We start from the raw sequence: 15,600 nt of genomic DNA, 5'->3' as shown, positions 1-15,600 counted from the left end.
TTAAAGCTCCATGTTTCCAGAGATTAATTAGGAGCCTGTCAACCTCACATTTTTGTTTTAAATTATATACATATGAGAATGGAAATGATGAAAAGATCCCAATTCTATCATTAAATATTAACTCATTTTACTGATTCAAAGTCTAGATTCTTGCCTTATTCTTGAACTGGGAGAACTGATGACTGAGGGGTTTGTTTTATCTAATTTGCAGGAAGAGGCCATAAAGGGTGTGCAAATGGTCAGGAAATAATACAAATGTGAAAACAGGAACCATGTGCTTTGCAGCTAGAGAAAGCTCTGCTGCTCCTGCTAAGTCACTTCAGTCGTGTCCGACTCTGCGTGACCCCATAGATAGCAGCCCACCAGGCTCCCCCGTCCCTGGGATTCTCAGGCAAGAACACTGGAGTGGGTTGCCATTTCATTCCCCAGTGCATGGAAGTGAAAAGTGAAGTCGCTCAGTCGTGTTCGACTCTTAGCGAACCCATGGACTGTAGCCTACCAGGCTCCTCCATCCATGAGATTTGCCAGGCAAGAGTACTGGAGTGGGTGCCATTGCCTTCTCCAGGGTAGCCTAAAGTGGTAAAACAGTAACAGTGATAAGTTAATAGAATGCAGATCCAAACAATCCTTGGACAACGGGCATTACATTATACATTTTATCACTTCTGACCAAAGACTGCAGAAATTCTACTGAACTGCAATAATTTAGCTACATATTAATTAAAGAAAAAAGAACATTTATACTTGGACAATTTCAGGCAAATAGGCTATGATGTGTTAATGACTATTTGTTGTTTAGTTAACAAATATGTCTCTGCCAAAAACCAGGATCACTTGATGTTAAAAAAATAAAGAAACTCTATGTATGTATGTTTAAAAGTCACATGAAGACTAGTGCAGACTTTGGCACATATTAAGCATTCATCAAACAGCTGTTGAGTAAATAAATTATAGCAACCTACTACATATCCACACCAAAATATTACCTAAACTCTATAATAAACTTTTTGAAATGTTTCTTTCTCAAGTCTTTTATTCTTGACAAACAAAATCAAGGACAGCATAACTTCTTACCCCCTAAATTACACATTTACTTGGTCAACCAGTGTCACCTTGTTGATTAGACTCAGTCAGGTGTCAACTAAGGGTACTTCTTATTGCCCTGAAAGGAAAATTGTCAGCAGGGCTTGTAAGGATCTTCTCAGACACTGCTTTTAATCTTCAGTACACAAATGAATAATTGAATACTGCCATCATTACTGTGCTTTGCTTCTGTTTCAGTTTTGGAATTTAGATCAGCACCACTCATCTTGAGGGCTGCCAATCTGCTTTTAGCACTAACAGATAAGTCTAGCTTAGCTCAGTGTTTTATGAATAATTAGAAAATAAAAGCCAGAAACATGATGTACTAATTATAATTTAATTCACATCCATACTTATGAAAGTTGAGACATGTCAGCAAGGTAATTAAAATAGCAATTGGTTCTTACTCCTTTTTTGGCAATAGGCTTTTCATAATGAAATTTGTGAAATGAGTACATAATTACTAAAATGTTAGAGGCAAAAAAGAAATGTTCCTTTTAGAACTTAGTAATTAAAATTTTTATTGAATGAAACTCTGGTATCTCTGGTAAAACACAGCTTAAAAAAGTAGGAATTTCAAGTAGTCATGTATGGATGTGAGAACTGGACTATAAAGCAGGCTGAGTGCCAAAGAATTGATGCTTTTGAACTGTGGTGTTGGAAAAGACTCTTGAGAGTCCCTGAACTGCAAGGAGATCCAACCAGTCAATCCTAAAGGAAATCAGTCCTGAATATTCATTGGAAGGACTGATGCTGAAGCTGGAACTCCAATATTTTGGCCACCTAATGGGAAGAACTGACTCATTGGAAAAGACCCTGATGCTGGGAAAGATTGAAGGCAAGAGGAGAAGGGGATGACTGAGGATGAGATGGTTGGATGGCATCACTGACTTGATGGACATAAGTTTGAGCAAGCTCTGGGAGTTGGTGATGGACAGGGAGGCCTGGCATGCTGCAGTCCATGGGGTCACAAAGAGTTGGACTGGACTGAGCATCTGAACTGAACTGAAGTGAATGTTAGTCACATGTATCTTAGTAATATAATAACAAATGATACTACATTCCTTGTATGTAGATATTTAGTATCCTCATTATTCAGTTTTAATAATTAACAAAGTATAACCACACTACTCTGTGTGAGATAGAGTGCCTGGCTATTACTGAACTAAAGATAAACAAGGAAGATACAGTTCCTGTTCTAGTGGGAACACAACCTTGTTAAGTAGAAAAGGAAAAAATAATTTATACAAAAATGTTGAGTTGCCAACTGAGAATAGAATCATAAATCAAGACTATAACACACTATAAGACACTGTTTTCACATATTCTTCAAACTCCTAAATCCTTGGGGTTCAGTATAAAGTAGGTAATTTTCATATTTGTCTTATTAAAAATATTTTGATCACATGAAGAGGGCCACTTTCTCTGTTATTAACTAGCTGTTTAAATCTGCGCTACTTACCTAGTGAGAAACCGCATTTTTAAAGGACTTTTATCACAGAAATATAAGGGCTGCAAAATTTACTGTTGTAAAAGTGTGACTTTTTTCATTAACATTTTTCAACTTGATTTTTCTAATTTTATTTGAGTATTTTTTCTACTCATCCACATAGGAAGGGCTGAGCCTGCTCTTCATGAAATAAAATGAGTATTTTGCTCAATATTTTATTGTGTTTTCAAGACAAATACTCTCTCTCAGGTTAATATTTTAATTTAGCTTTAAAAATGATTTTAAATATGTAATTTATTTTTTAATATCAGTAAAAGGTTGTCTTTTTTTCATATCATAGGAAATGCATTTTAGTATGCTATCTGTGTTAGTCACTTAGTCGTGTCTGACTCTTTGTGACCCCATGGGCTGTAGCCCATCAGGCCCCTCTGTCCATGTGATTCTCCAGGCAAGAATACTGGAGTGGGTTGCCATTTCCTTCTCCAGGGGATCTTCCTGACCCAGGCATCGAACCCAGGTCTCCTGCATCACAGGCAGATTCTTTACCATCTGGGCTATAGGGAAGTCCAGTATGCTATTTACCTATTTGAAATTAATGATGGAATATAATATTGTATTGGTTTAAGGCATGATAATTTTAATATATGTACATATTGCAAGTATATATAATATACAATATATACCACTGCAAGTTGTATATAATTTTATATACAGTTTATATAATATATATTGAATATAACATTTCTTGAATTAAGAACAATAGATAAGTTGTTATCTAAACAATAGACTAGATTTTAGTATTTTAACTTTTATCAGTGATTGCCATGATTATCCTGGGGAGAATACACTATAAAATTGTCCTCTCAAACTGACAGACAGAGCTTATTTCACCAAATATATAAGATTAAAGAGTCCATCATAGGGCAGTTAAGTTCTGCCTTTTACTGATGATTGTTTCCTTTGGTTTCTGTATTTCCCTCTACTTAACCTTCTCTGACTGTTTATAGCTTTCTTTCATTGTCTGCCTCCCCTTTTTTTATGCCTATGCATGCCATATATTTCATTATCTACCTCAGATTTTCTGAAATCCCTATTTGCATCAGTCCTCCCGTCAACATCCTCCATAACTGCCTTTTCTTTTCTTTTTCCACACTTCTCCTGTCTGATATATTTATTTTATATCCATTGTACATTTGTAGAGGAAAAATATACAGAAGGATAGAATAGTAACTCACATGTTCTTGCCCTCTATCAAATAGCTGATTATCTATTTACCATGTAGACAGGGAGTGTCAAGTCCTTATACAGTTTTGTAGCATATTTTCTACTTCGGTTCTTTATATATCAAGGGCCATCCTCAGTGATAGAAAGTAGTGTAGAGGCCAGGACTTACCTGAGGTCTTGGGAAGGTTCCGCTCTGATGTGCGGTGTCTCAACAGAGTGCCCGAACACTGCTCCTTCAGTGCCTGAGGGCAATCAGAATGCAAGAGTCAGTATAAGCAAATGCACAGACACAGTAGTTTTCATTTCTATTTTTATGCATTAAATATTCTTCTAAGAATGGGAAAACTTAAAATAGGACTGCTGCTGCTGCTAAGTCGCTTCAGTTGCGTCCGACTCTGTACAACAAATAAGAAGAGAAAACCTGGAAAAAGAGTTCAAGGTCGTGAAGGACCAAAAAGGGCAAATCTAAGTCCCACCATTAGCTGCTGTTCAGTTGCTAAGTCGTGTCTGACTCTTTGCAGTCCCACCGTGTTGACCCCTTTTAAGATGATCTCATTCGCAAAAGTTCAGACTGAGTGAAAATTGTAACCCTCTGATCACAGAACAAATTTCTCTCTCTTTCCTGTTCCTTTATTCTCAGGTAAGTGAATTTGAAGTAGGGATATGTTCCAATATTCAGTTCTTTCTACAAGCAGCAAAGTTGAAATGAAAATGTGGGCAGTGAGCTCTGATGTAGTATAGTATTAACTGTTTAAAGGCATGGGTTTCATAGGGCATTTAGCAATTCACCCACAAGCAGCTCCCACCTTTAGTTACAGTGATCATCGAACTGCAGAGAACAGGGCACCTTACTTTTACTTTGTGAAATCAAGGCTCACTCTAAAACCATAAATGGCTAGAACTCATTAGAGTGGACTTTATGCGGGATCATAGTTGTCTCAAGTGGTCACGTGCTCAGGCAGTTGAATGATATTCTATCTAAACTTTTGTTTATTATTGCCATTCAATTTTCCAGGATGACAAGAGTTCTAATTTAACTGAGAAAAATAAAATGATCTTCTTTTCCAAAAATTAAATGCAAAGACGTTTGTTAAAGATGATGAAAAGACACAGCCTCCTTTTTTTATTTTGTAATTTTACATAAATGAAATCATTCCCTTGGAAATAAACTCTATTATCTTTTGGTTTAATCTTATTCAAACATCTTGGTGTAGAATGTCATACCTTCTCCATCAATGGCTCCAAGAGCAGCTTGATAATACAGTGCAAATACAAATACAGATTTTATACCTTCAATGTGAAGCTGCTTCTACTTATCATGAAGAACAGTGTAAAGTAAATTGATTCCATAAGGAATGAAGAAAGTGCCATTAAGAAATTACAGAAAGAATTTAAATTCCTTAAAAAGTAAGTGTATACATGGGGAGATATACTAGAATCACCAGAGGACTCTACATAAAACAGTAATGCAGATCTTCTACCTTGAATCATGGAGGAAGAAATTGTTTTCAAAATTTGTTACATGGTTCCATCTATATTATGGTTCGAAGTATAAGTGTATAAGGTTCTGCTGCTGCTACTGCTGCTACTTCAGTCGTGTCTGACTCTGTGCAACCCATAGACCGCAGCCCACCAGGCTCCCCAGTCCCTGGGATTCTCCAGGCAAGAACACTGGAGTGGGTCGCCATTTCTTTCTCCAATGCATGAAAGTGAAAAGTGAAAGTGAAGTCGCTCAGTAGTGCCTGACTCTTAGCGACCCCATGGACTGCAGCCTACGAGGCTCCTCTGTCCATAGGATTTTCCAGGCAAGAGTACTGGAGTGGGGTGCCATTGCCTTCTGTTCCTGTAAATTCCTAAAATTACAGATTTTAGTTTGTAAACTAAAAACCATCCACCATTGTTAACCTCTTACTGGATTTTAGTAGTTGTTGTTGGGTTTTTTTGTTTTGTTCTGTTTTTTCCTAGAGAGGCTATGTAGGGCATACTGTTTATTTATTTAACCGTTTTCACACATTTAGAGCAATTATTTCTCTAAGGAGTTTTCTCTTTTGATATTTTGTAAAATATTTTATTTATGTTAGTGAACAATTCTCAGAAATAAGTCTTTGGAAGAAAGATAACGGTTTTAGATAAAACTCTGATTTTGTGGTTGTGGAGGGTGGCATTTGAATACATATTTTACATAGCTCCATTTCTCAAGGAGAGATTCCTTTGGCATTTTAACATAATATGTATTTTACAGATGGGATAGATATCCATGTGCAGGGTTCAAAAATTAATTTCTATTATTTTATAATTTTGAAAACTTCCCAGATAAGATGCCAGAAACATAATTAATGAATAGTAGCAAAATTTACTTTGAAACAGCATGCCACATATAGTAACTTACTACAGAATATATTAGTGAAAGTAGAATGTTATCAAACGTTTAATTTTACAGTGAGGATGAAAACCTGATAAAGGTCTCAGTTCTAAGTATCAACAGAAAAATATTGGTGATTTTATTAAGAAAATATTCTTGAATAAAAAATGTATAATCATACCATCTAAGGGGCTAAATTGAAAACTGCATAACATAATTAACTAGCTTCAGACTTCCAGATAATGAGAAAATTAATCTCATCCTTTCACTTTGTGTCCCAAAAGGAGTCAAAAGAGCATCAGTAAATAGACAATAAGGATGATCTTAAAAGGAAATCAGTAAGGAAGAATAAAAACCATCTGAGCCAGAAACAAACTCTCATAGTATAAAAAATTTAAAAATGTATAAATATAGATTTCCCATGAACAGGAAAGTTCCACAAATACCAGATTATTGGTGGGGTTGCCAGACTTAGCAATTTAACATACTCGACACTGAATTAATTTTGAAGTTTGGTTAAACATAAAATCATAGTATAAGTATGCAAACTTGCAGGGGACATACTTATTCAAAAAATCATTTGTTGTGTGTTTGAAATTCAAAATTTACTTGGCACCATATATTTTACCTGGTAAATCTCACCATTGTGTGTGTGTGTGTTAGTCGCTTAGTCATGTCTGACTCTGTGATCCCATGGACTGTAACCCCCCAGGCTCTTCTGGCCATGGATTACTCCAAGCAAGAATATTGGAGTGGGTTGCCATTCTCTTCACCAGAGGATTTTCCCAACACAGGGATCGAACCTGCATTTACTGCATTGCAAGCAGACTCTTTACCGTCTGAACCACCAGTAATATAACCATTAGTCGACATTTATTTCGGACAAAAAGTACAGATCTGCTTTACCCTCACTTCAGGAAAACAAAAATGTGTGATGAATTCTCACATCTTAAGTTACAGAAACCATGGAAATCAAAAAGGAAGAGAGACAAAATAAGAGAGAAAAAGGAACATAACTTAGACATTTATTAATACATACATTTCAACTTATTGACTAAATAAATATTTTTTGTTTATTGCTTTTGGGAAGGATTGTTCAAAAGGGCAGAGTGTCAGTTTTGCTTCACTCTATAGGTGCTAAAGGATATCTCAGATAATTTAATGTGAATATTATAAGATGTAGAGAAAATAAAGACTTAGTTTTTGTAATGGACAGGAAAAATGAGGCAGGCAAACCTCATGGTCAAAAAATACTGGCTCTCATTCATATGATAATTTCTAGCCTCAAAACAAAATAATAACAATGTCATATTTTTTGGTAAAACGAAGACAGACTATATGAATTGTGGTCCTACTTTATATATAAAAACAATTTTAGATATAAGCTACTATGGTAGGATGCTATTCTTTACAAATGCCTAACATAAAATAACCCCCCCCACCATTAAAAAATCAACAAAAATAAATTTATATATCCTTCCAAATATGGCTGTCCATAATGCAATACTCAAGCTATTCATTATCAACTATTGGCCTCCCTATATCCTTTGGGAAGGCCAACACAGGACAAGAAAAGGAAACCCCAAACACCTGGCACTCCCAGCTCCTCAACTTGATAGTAAGTGAAAAAAAGTTCTGTGTGATGTAGTGACTCTCCAGCCACTGACCAGCTCCATGAATTTGATTGTGGTTAATTTCAGATAATATTTTACTGAGGGTTTTGGCTTTGTGTAGAAGAATCTGTGATCAGTTATATATTATGGCAGAAAGTGAAGAGGAACTAAAAAGCCTCTTGATGAAGGTGAAAGTGGAGAGTGAAAAAGTTGTCTTAAAACTCAACATTCAGAAAACAAAGATCATGGCATCTGGTCCCATTACTTCATGGGAAATAGATGGGGAAACGGTGGAAACAGTGTCAGACTTTATTTTTCTGGGCTCCAAAATCACTACAGATGGTGATTGCAGCCATGAAATTAAAAGGTGCTTACTCCTTGGAAGGAAAGTTATGACCAACCTAGATAGCATATTCAAAAGCAGAGACATTACTTTGCCAACAAAGGTCCGTCTAGTCAAGGCTATGGTTTTTCCTGTGGTCATGTATGGATGTGACAGTTGGACTGTGAAGAAGGCTGAGCACCGAAGAATTGATGCTTTTGAAGTGTGGTGTTGGAGAAGACTCTTGAGAGTCCCTTGGACTGCAAGGACATCCAACCAGTCCATTCTGAAGGAGATCAGCCCTGGAATTTCTTTGGAAGGAATGATGCTAAAGCTGAACCTCCAGTACTTTGGCCACCTCATGTGAAGAGTTGACTCATTGGAAAAGACTCTGATGCTGGGAGGGACTGGGGGCAAGAGGAGAAGGGGACGACAGAGGATGAGATGGCTGGATGGAATCACTGACTCTATGGACGTGAGTCTGAGTGAACTCTGGGAGTTGGTGATGGACAGGGAGGCCTGGCGTGCTGCGATTCATGGGGTTGCAAAGAGTCCGACACGAGTGAGCGACTGATCTGATCTGATATAATACAAGGCAAAGATACCTCTATGCCTTGAAACGTTAGTTTTATTTATTTAATTTTTCTCACTGACACTTGATAACAGATTATCTACATTTAAAAATGAAAAGCTCTAATCAGAGATTTTAAATATCTTATGATAAGGTTAGAATCTTGGAGTTCAGGTTTTCTTATGGATACACTATATACTTTGAAATTAGTCAGTTTGGGAAGCAATCCCAGCTCCTTTTTCCCATCTAAATGACCTCAAGCAAGCTATTTAATCTCTCCAAACTCCAATTTCCATAGATACAAATACATATATGGCAATGCCAACCTTACAGGTCAGGTTAAGTTTTAAATAGGATAAAATGTGCCAGTTTTTATGTAAGAATTCAATATTCCTTAATTCCCTCTATCAATTTTCTTTATGAAAGTCAGACACAGAAGACATACACATTGTGTCTACAGAGTTAATATCCCAACATAAGTCCACTCATTATTAAGTGAAGTCTCTATTCCCAAATGTCAGAGCTTCAAGTAACATAGTCTCATGTTGAATTTTAAAATCTGAAATTTAGACACTGAAAAGATATGCTTGAATTTAAATAGTAGGTGCATTTTATTAATCAAAACTCTAAGTCAAGGAATTCCTTAATGCAGCTGCTTGTACCAGTTAAGATCAATTGATGGATAAATAAGCTTTGAGAAAGAAGTTTCTTCTTAAAAAATGTCCAGCATGATCTTACTTTTAATTGGACTTCATCATAATTTTGAAATTATTGGAAACAAAACAAAAATGCATAGTAGATCCTTTAGTAACTAAAATGGATGGATTGCTATGATCTTTTTGTGTATTTTATACTTATAAGTTCTTTGTGCAGGATATAATAGAAATGCATCATATGAATAACTGGAATAGGTAAAACAGTCATTAACTCTATCAGGATTTTAGTTTCCATTTAAAAATCAAAGGAAAGGTTAAAAAAAAAGAGCAGTACAAGGCATTGTTCCTTAGAATATTTCTCTTCTCAAAGTGAAATCTTAGTCTTGTATTGGTAACAATTCCAACCTAAAATCTTAAGGTGAATGAATCTGAGTAATATCAACCACCTCTTGTATCTAATCCCTGGGATTATTAGGAGACTTAAATAATCAAAATAGTCATTAACATTAGGCAGCATTTTAAACTGCTATACCAAAATAGGGCTGAAGTTCAGGGCAAGTTCATTTAGATTTCAGTGCCAAAAATATTCCTATTTATTCATTATCTTCAAGTTTGATCCTGTATGCTATTAAATGCATATACATTTTTTGTTAATTAAATTGAAAGACACTTTATAAATCTTTATTATTATTATTCTATTTGAGATCAGGGGCCTTTTTCAATTCTGTGGTTCCATTTCCTAACACTTTATCTGTATAATACAGACATTCATTGGTATGTCTATCTGAAGTTGTAGAATAAATAAATGTTTTCTTTGGCTTGGAAGTAAGATGAAGAACACAGCAGCAGAAAGCTGCCTACGAAGAGAGATGTTCATGAGGGTCTCTATATGCTGCCAGAAAGGCTTCAAAGGAGGGGGCTAGGGTCTGGCACAGAGTGCTTGCTGTTCTGGAGAACTAGAAAGAAGAGGAGAAAAGAGAAAACCCAGAAGGATCGTGAACAAAGGAACCAAGAAAGACTGAAGCACTCTGTGAAAGGAAGCTAAGAAGGAGTTCAGTTCAGTTCAGTTCAGTTGCTCAGTCATGTCTGACTCTTTGCGACCCCATGAATTGCAGCGCGCCAGGCCTCCCTGTCCATCACCAACTCCCGGAGTTCACTCAGACTCAGGAGTAGAAACGTGTAAATTCTATTGTTATTTGTCTAGACAGTTGCCGACAAGCTCTCTTAACTGCCTTCACTTTTTCAATAAAATCTACCATGACCATTATATATATATATATATATATATATATATATACATATATTTTTTTTTTTTTGAAAGGGACAAAGAAGAGTATGAATATCACTACCAGATCAATATGGGACAGAAGAGATAATACGAGACACGAGGTGAAAAAGTTTAAGAGAATGGAGTATCTGTTCCCCTACCCCCTTTCCATGACAATTAATGGGAACTTAGGCAGCATTTTAAATTCCTGCAGTAGAACGGGGGTGAGGTTCAGGGCAAGTTTATATAGACCTCAAGGGCCAGAAGGATCGCTCTTATTCATTATCTTCAAATTTAAACCTATGCTTACTGGGCTTCCCTGATTGCTCAGATAATAAAGAACTTGCCTGCAATGCAGGAGACTGGGGTTTGATCCCTGGGTTGGGAAGATCCCTTGAAGAAGGAAATGGCAATCCACTCCAGTATTCCTGCCTGAAGAATTCCATGGACAGAGGAGCCTGGCAGGCTACAGTCCTTCGCATCACAGAGTCAGATATGACTGAGTGACTAACACACACACATACTGAATATTTCGAATTCTTTGGCAGTCTTCACACCTTAGTTTCTTTTCCCTTTATTTGTATCTCTTGCCACCTCACCCACCTCGGATCTAAATTGGTAAAGTAAAAGACTGGATAGGGAACACAGTTTCATTTTATTCCCAAATCTGCTCCTAAGTCATTCTTTGATTTCTGACAAGTATTTAAACTCTGCTCCCCAGTTACTATTTGTAAAATGAAGCTCCAAATATAATGATCCTCAGGTACCTTCAATTTTTAACTGTCACAGTTACATAATTTTTTCTCAGACATGTTGAAACCTGTACACTATACCTCTTTTCATTTCTCCTTAATACAAGTGGAAATAAATTTGCCCCTACAAATTGACAGAAAAGTTATTTGGGGGAAGGGGCAGAGTAATAACATTGGCAAAAGTAAATTATTAACTACCATTTCTTTTACTCCATTAAAATGAGTTTCTTGGAATTCTGAAAGCATCATTACCCTTTAAAAAGAGAAATGTCAACTCATTTTAAGATACACTATGTCTCTTACTTGTGTTACTTTAATAGTCTAAATGTTATTCCTCCTTCCAACTAACTGCATAAAATACCACCTATAACACCTAACCTATAAGAAAACGCATAATAATTTTCTCGGATACCATTTTTGCCCACCATTCAAGACTTCTGCCTGATTAAAAAAAACAAAGATCATGTATTAATTACATTAATAACTGATGAAACTATTTACAGGTCAACAATGGAGATGCAGACATAGAGAACAGATTTGTGAACACATTTGGGGAAAGACAGTGTGGAATGAATTGAGAGAGTCGTATTGAAACATATACCCTACCATACATAAACTAGATTGCTGGTGGGAATTTGCTATATGATGCAAGGTGCTCATCCCAGTGCTGTGTGACAACCAAGAAGGGTGGGATGGGCTGGGAGGCGGGAGGGAGGCCGAGAGGGAGGGGACATATGTACACCTACTGCTGATTCATGCTGATGCATGGCAGAAACTAACATGACATTGAAAAGCAATTATCCCCTGATTAAAAATTGATATATTAAAAAAAAAACCTTCTGCTTGAATTTAAAATCCATTCATTCAGACTTATTTTCCTCTACTCATTTATAAAATCGTTTACTTATTTTCCCACCTTTTAAGGTAAATAACATCTGTTCATTCTCCGAATAAATTTGGGATTTACCACCAGTTTGGAAGCTATCATATCTATTCTGGGGGCTTCCCAGGTGACGCTAGTGGCAAAGAACCTGCCTGCCAATGCAGAAGACATAAAAGACAAGGGTTGATCCCTGGGTCAGGAAGACCCCCTGGAGTAGGAAATGGCAACTCACTCTGGGATTCATGCCTGGAGAATCCCCATGGACAGAGGAGCCTGGTGGGCTACAGTCCCCAGGGTCACACAGAGTTGGACACGACTGTAGAACTTAAGAAACATGGATATCTATTCTGAAATTTTACATGCTAAATTATATGCTACTCCCCTTCTAGACTGAAAAAAAAAATCAGACATTCCTTATATCCCACTGTATTCTTGTGTACAACATGGTATCTTACACATAAAAGGTAATTGGCAAATACTGATTAATAATTCACGACTTTCTTCTTCAAAGCTTTTTTCCTCTTTTTAACCCTTCTAGTTTGACTAATGGTACCATCATGCCCTAATAGTCAGAAACTGGGGAACTATCCTGAGATGCCCTTTTTTGTTCAACATCCAGATTAGTTTACTTCTTTCTACAAATTGAGTATCACCTAAATTTTCTCTCAATTATTCCTTGATGCCACCACTAACTAACATTTGGAAACGCTAAGCTGACTATAATGCTTACTTAAGATGCTTCTGGAATCCAATTGTCTATGGAAGTCAAACCCAAATTCCTGAGTAGGGCTCACCTCTCAGCAGTTCTCTGTACTTTATACTCCAGTGACAATAAAACCTTTGCAGATTTTGAAATGTCTATAACTGTCAAGAGTATCACTTCTTTCTGTTGTTATTGTTTTCAGTCACTTAGTCATGGCCAACTCTTTGTGACCCCATGGACTGCAGCACACCAGGCTTCCCTGTCCTTCACTATCTCCTGGAGCTTGCTCAAACTCATGTCCATTGAGTCAGTGAGGCCATCCAACCATCTCATCCTGTGTCGACCCCTTCTCCTCTTGCCCTCTATCTTTCCCAGCATTGGGGGCTTTTCCAAAGAGTTTCTCATCCCTTTGATGGTAATCTACTCATTCTTCAGGATCTGATTCTAGATGATTTTCTCCATGAAACATTTTCTGTACCCTTCATGCACTTCCTCTTTCTCTTTCTACTCAGCTCCCCCAACTCCTTATGAAAATTACTGTACCTACTGTACATAGCAGTTATCATATTGCATTGAATTCATTTTAAACTCCTCCCCAGGAACTTATGAATTCCTTGAGCTCAAGGACTTTGTCCTAATATATTTTGTATGCTTAGTACTGATCTTAGATTCTGATATATAATTAAGGATCAGTAAATGAAAGAAAGAATGGGAATGAAAAAATTGATAAAAGTATGAGTAACAAAAATTATTCTGTGGTATTTTATGATATATAAAACTTGCTGTTCCTGCTTCTCATTATATTTCTTTGTTTCATATTTCAATACAAATCAGGTTATTAATATCCTTAGGTGATGGTCTGAATTTATTAACACTGTTATTATGAGCCTACCCAGTGTTAATTTTTCTAGTAAAACAGGGAAACAATATTGTTAAATTGTCTCTTTGAAACACAAACAAACCCCTACCGTGTTGTTCATTTGAGAGTAGAGAATAAGCTGCCAATATTTCTGAATATATATTATTTCAAAATCTGTTTTTACTTTTCAGTCAGCATTTTTCATAATTAAAAAGTATCTTAAGGCATTTTATCTCAGATGGCAAATTATGTCCTTTTTTCTACTTCTGAAGGTTTGGAAGAGACCATGGAAAAGATACTTGATGATCAGATGGAAAATACATTAGAAAAAAACTATTTCCCTCAAGATGAAATGTATTAAAAAATAAAATGCTTTGTCATTAACAAAGAAAATTAAACTTAAATATATCAAGACTTGAAATAATACAGAGACCCTTCTCATTAATATTTTATAACTTCAAGTAGCTTGTATTTTTCTAGCACTTATCTCTGATTTTTAGAGAGAAACAACTCTATGTTATTTCCTTCTATTCTTTTTAATGAGGCAAAAAATAACTGAAATTTAAAAGCATGTGTGGAGAAAACAGAAAAGAAAAATCAGTATTTTCAAATTGAATGACACTTGACGGAAATTACATCTAGGAAAAAGATATATAAATAATACCTCTTTCAAATTTTCACCTTCAGAAAAGAATATTAGAAGGTCAAGCAGAGTTTTCATTATTCACTCTTTGGATATATATTTTCTGAAAATAATAAGTAATTCCAAGGTCTCTAATTACTAACATTGTCATTTTGCCCTTTTCCTTAATAATCACTAAAAGGAATAAGATGCAATATATGCCTGACATCTTTAAAAGTCATAAATGAACAAGTGTCACCAGAAGCACATCTTGAGCAAACACAATCATAAGATTCTTTTATTACGGATTTATCAAAGGGCAGCTGCATGTGACAAATCAATTCAATGTACACACTCAGAGGCTGAAACATCAAAATATGAAATTACTTGATTAGAAACTATCTTATATTTTTTGTTATTTTTTTGCAAAACAGTTCATGAAAATTAATTAATGATGAGATTTGGAAAATTAATAAGACGAGCCCTCTATGTGAATTATTTATTTTACTACATTTAAATAATCTTTGCAGGCTTTTAGACACTTAATCTAGTAGAACATTTTGTTTGAGGTTTGGACATTTTGCGTAAATGTCCAAATCTCAGATAGCATAGCTAATGCTAGGTTTGCTTCTTGAAGGTCACATTCATTTTCATTCAGGTACATTTTTCTGTATAGCGTTTTCTTTATAAACTTTCATTAATTAATCCACACGCAATTAAAGCTTTCTGATCCATGGGAAAATCATTTATCTCAAAATGTACAGTTAATTATACCATAAACTCAGGTTCTTTGGGAAAAGAAAGTGAATACTTTAAGCCTGCCTTTTCATCTTATTCTTCAGGCTCTTTATCCCTGTTTAAACTATTTCCTGGAGAAAAGTAAGATGGTCTTTCTACCACCGTTAGTCATGAGCAGGAAGACTGTGCTTCCGACTGGCATACCATGCTGATCATTGCAGTGAAATACACAAGAATAGGGACTCATCTCAGCAGCACTTTCACTTCCTAATGGTGTTTCCCTGATAACTTTTGACATATTGCCATTAAAGCACATTCTATGGAAAATAGAAATCCATAGAAAAGTTATCCAGAAGAGACTGTACCCAACTCTCTTTAGTGGCTTCAGATATGACACGTGTTGATGTATTTACAGATATACCTTGGAGATATTGTGGGTTTGGTTCCAAACCAGGGTAAGAAATCAAATAAAAGGAATAAAGCAAGTTACACAAA

At 35.9% G+C, this 15,600-nt stretch overlaps 1 protein-coding gene across 1 annotated transcript in view; it reads right to left on the bottom strand.

Moving 5' to 3' along the window:
- The window catches only part of SGCZ (sarcoglycan zeta), a 404,913-nt gene that overhangs the window by 20,256 nt on the left and 369,057 nt on the right, over positions 1-15,600 (bottom strand). Inside the window, exon 5 of the mRNA XM_086380721.1 lies at positions 3,927-3,999. Within this exon, the coding sequence (XP_086236847.1) occupies positions 3,927-3,999 (73 nt within the window). The remainder of the gene's footprint in view (positions 1-3,926; positions 4,000-15,600) is intronic.

Source organism: Bos grunniens, chromosome 27, assembly GCF_055505025.1.
Source record: "Bos grunniens cultivar Pamir isolate PY7600 chromosome 27, Bosgru_T2T1.0, whole genome shotgun sequence".
Lineage (NCBI taxonomy): Eukaryota > Metazoa > Chordata > Mammalia > Artiodactyla > Bovidae > Bos > Bos grunniens.
Note: the sequence above shows the minus strand (reverse complement) of the source record. Positions and strands in the feature narration are given on the sequence as shown.